This window comes from Austrofundulus limnaeus, unplaced genomic scaffold, assembly GCF_001266775.1.
Source record: "Austrofundulus limnaeus strain Quisiro unplaced genomic scaffold, Austrofundulus_limnaeus-1.0 Scaffold326, whole genome shotgun sequence".
NCBI classification, from domain to species: domain Eukaryota; kingdom Metazoa; phylum Chordata; class Actinopteri; order Cyprinodontiformes; family Rivulidae; genus Austrofundulus; species Austrofundulus limnaeus.
In genome coordinates, this window is record NW_013952728.1 from 245,552 (window position 1) to 248,009 (window position 2,458).

Sequence of the window (2,458 nt, forward strand, 5' to 3'; positions counted from 1 at the left end):
CTACGCATGTGATTGGTTACCTTTGTGACGAACATAGCTTGTGGCCAATTGCAGTTCATGAAAAGAAAAACCGGAACTGCGTATTTTTTCTTTTCTTTTTTTTTTTTACAGCGGATTATAATATGCTGATCTAAAAGGAACGAGTAACTACAAGCTTCCTAGAAATGTAGTGGAGTAAAAAGTACAATATTTGTCTTTGAAATGTAGTGGAGTAAAAGTAAAAAGTTCCCAAATAAATAACTACTCAAGTAAAGTACAGATACTCAAAAAATGTACTTAATTACATTAATAAAGTAAAAGTACTTTGTTACTGTCCACCACTGGAAACAGGAGCAAGTGATGGTGGATGGGATCTAATTCTTTCATTAGGTTTACATTTTTAAATGACTTTACGTTTACACTCCTGCTGAAATGAGACATTTTACGACATAATGAGCTTTAAAAGATGGGCGTGGTCTCAGGTTAACAAGTCACAAATCATCTGTAATATTTCTACAATAAATTAAAAATTGTTAAATTTCATTCAACAATCATGTAAAACATGAGATATATATATATATATATATCCAAAATGTATATAATTAATAAATAATGATCTAAACCAGACCTGAAGTCAGTCAGTAACTTAGACTTATTAATTGTTTTTATGATTTCTACATCATCAGTCCTTTTTTATTCATTATGTCAACAAGTACAGTGATGATAAATCTATGGTTCTGCTTTAGCCTCAGCTGCTATTATAAATCAATCATAGTTTAGATTCACTCCTGCTGCTCTGTAGAACTTCATGCTTGTAACTTATTGTGATTCAAAGTGAAAATTCATGTGTTTCCTGCAGTTTTGTGTTCACTCTCCATGACAGTGCAGTGAGGTTGAGCCTGCCTGTGATTTCTCAGCAGCTACGTTTACATGGACATAARTAATCGGATTAAACGGCCATTCGGAATAAGAATGCGTCAAGTGAACAGCCCATTCGGATTATTCTGATCCGATTGAGCTCGATCCGAATAGGCCTGTGAGAGGTTTTCAGTGCTAACGGTCAGCTCGCTGTCTGCAGGGTAACATGCAGCGCTGCAAGCTGGTGATGGACCAGGTGACCGAGGCCAGGGACACCATGATGAAAGTTCTGGACCACAAGGACAAAGTGCTGAAGCTGCTCAACAAGAACGGCGCCGTCAAAAAGTCCTCCAAACTGAAGCGCAAAGAGCGGGCGTGAGCGCGAGGCTCCGCCCCCGCCGCCGTCCCCGCCCCCTCAGCCCGGGAGGAGGAGCTGCTGTGAACCTTGGTGCTATGATTTGCTGCATACAATCACACGCACCCTTCTTAACTGCCTCAGAGCGGACCGAGAGGAGCCACAGGAGTGGTCTCATCAGAAACTGAACCACGTTTCCTCCCTTTCTTTAAGAACCAGAGGCCATTTTTATCCACCTCGTTTCCTCCTCCTCTCCTCCTCCGACCGTTTGAAGGTGCATCTGTGACGACGCAGGTGTAAGAAATCTGACGGTCTGAGATTATTTTGTGTTAATGTGAACGACCTGAGAGACGCAGAGTTTAGGAAATTGTTTTTTTTAAAGCAGCTGTGTAAACAGACTAACTTCAGTTGTGCTCTTTTCATCAGTTTGTGCCTTCATTTCGTCCGTGCACAACATGTGTGTAAGCTATGTTAAAGTAAACAGAGACGTTTCATTTATTTCTATTTAATTTTTTATCCTGAGCAGTTTTTAGTTGATCCAGATCTGGGTTCCCCGTTCATCGACCACTCGTTTAGGTTTAATCTAAAGAGCAAAACAACAGATTGTGGCATGTTTGAATTTGATTTAATGTAGAGGAAAGTAACTAGTGTCCTTAGTTCTGAAGGTTTTTATATTGACCAGATAAATAAATGTTACAACAGCGATGACCTCATTTAATTTGGCCTCATCAGGAGGAGGAGGAGGAGTGTGGGAGCTGGGAGGAAGAGAGCAGACTGAATTCATGTAAATCTGTAAATGTGTTTTTTTGTGTGTTCCATTAACTCAGTTCTTTTGAAGTTTTTGTACTCRATGCAACAGTTTTTTKTTKTKTTTTTTTTTGCCGTGTGACGCTTCATGCTGCAGAGTAACGAATCCAGCGTCTCGATGTGAAGCGGGCCTGAAAACATTTACTTATTGTACATTGTTTCTGTCTGTGTAATTATAGTAAAGATACTTAAAAATGACGTGCTATATTCATGGTTTTCTTTTCATCCTGTTTCAATTTTCTTTTCCAGATTAATTGTGGCGTTGAACGGATAACCATTAATGAGATTTAAACCCTGAAGTCAGTACGTCCTCGTCACGACTGAGTTAAATCACAGTACTGAGAAAGATGAGCTCTTTAAGAATCTGTTTCAATTTTTGTCAAAAGTTCACTTTAAAGGCACAGTGTGTATGATTTGTTGTTTTCAGCGACATCTAGTGGTTGAGTGGTTGGATCATCC

At 39.3% G+C, this 2,458-nt stretch overlaps 1 protein-coding gene across 1 annotated transcript in view; it reads left to right on the forward strand.

The window, feature by feature from the left end:
* The window catches only part of sap130a (Sin3A-associated protein a), a gene marked incomplete in the record, with an annotated part of 20,021 nt that extends 17,824 nt beyond the window's left edge, over positions 1-2,197 (forward strand). The window contains 1 exon segment of the mRNA XM_014022343.1: positions 1,058-2,197. Coding sequence (XP_013877797.1) covers positions 1,058-1,216 — 159 coding nt within the window.
* Positions 2,198-2,458: the final 261 nt, after the last annotated feature.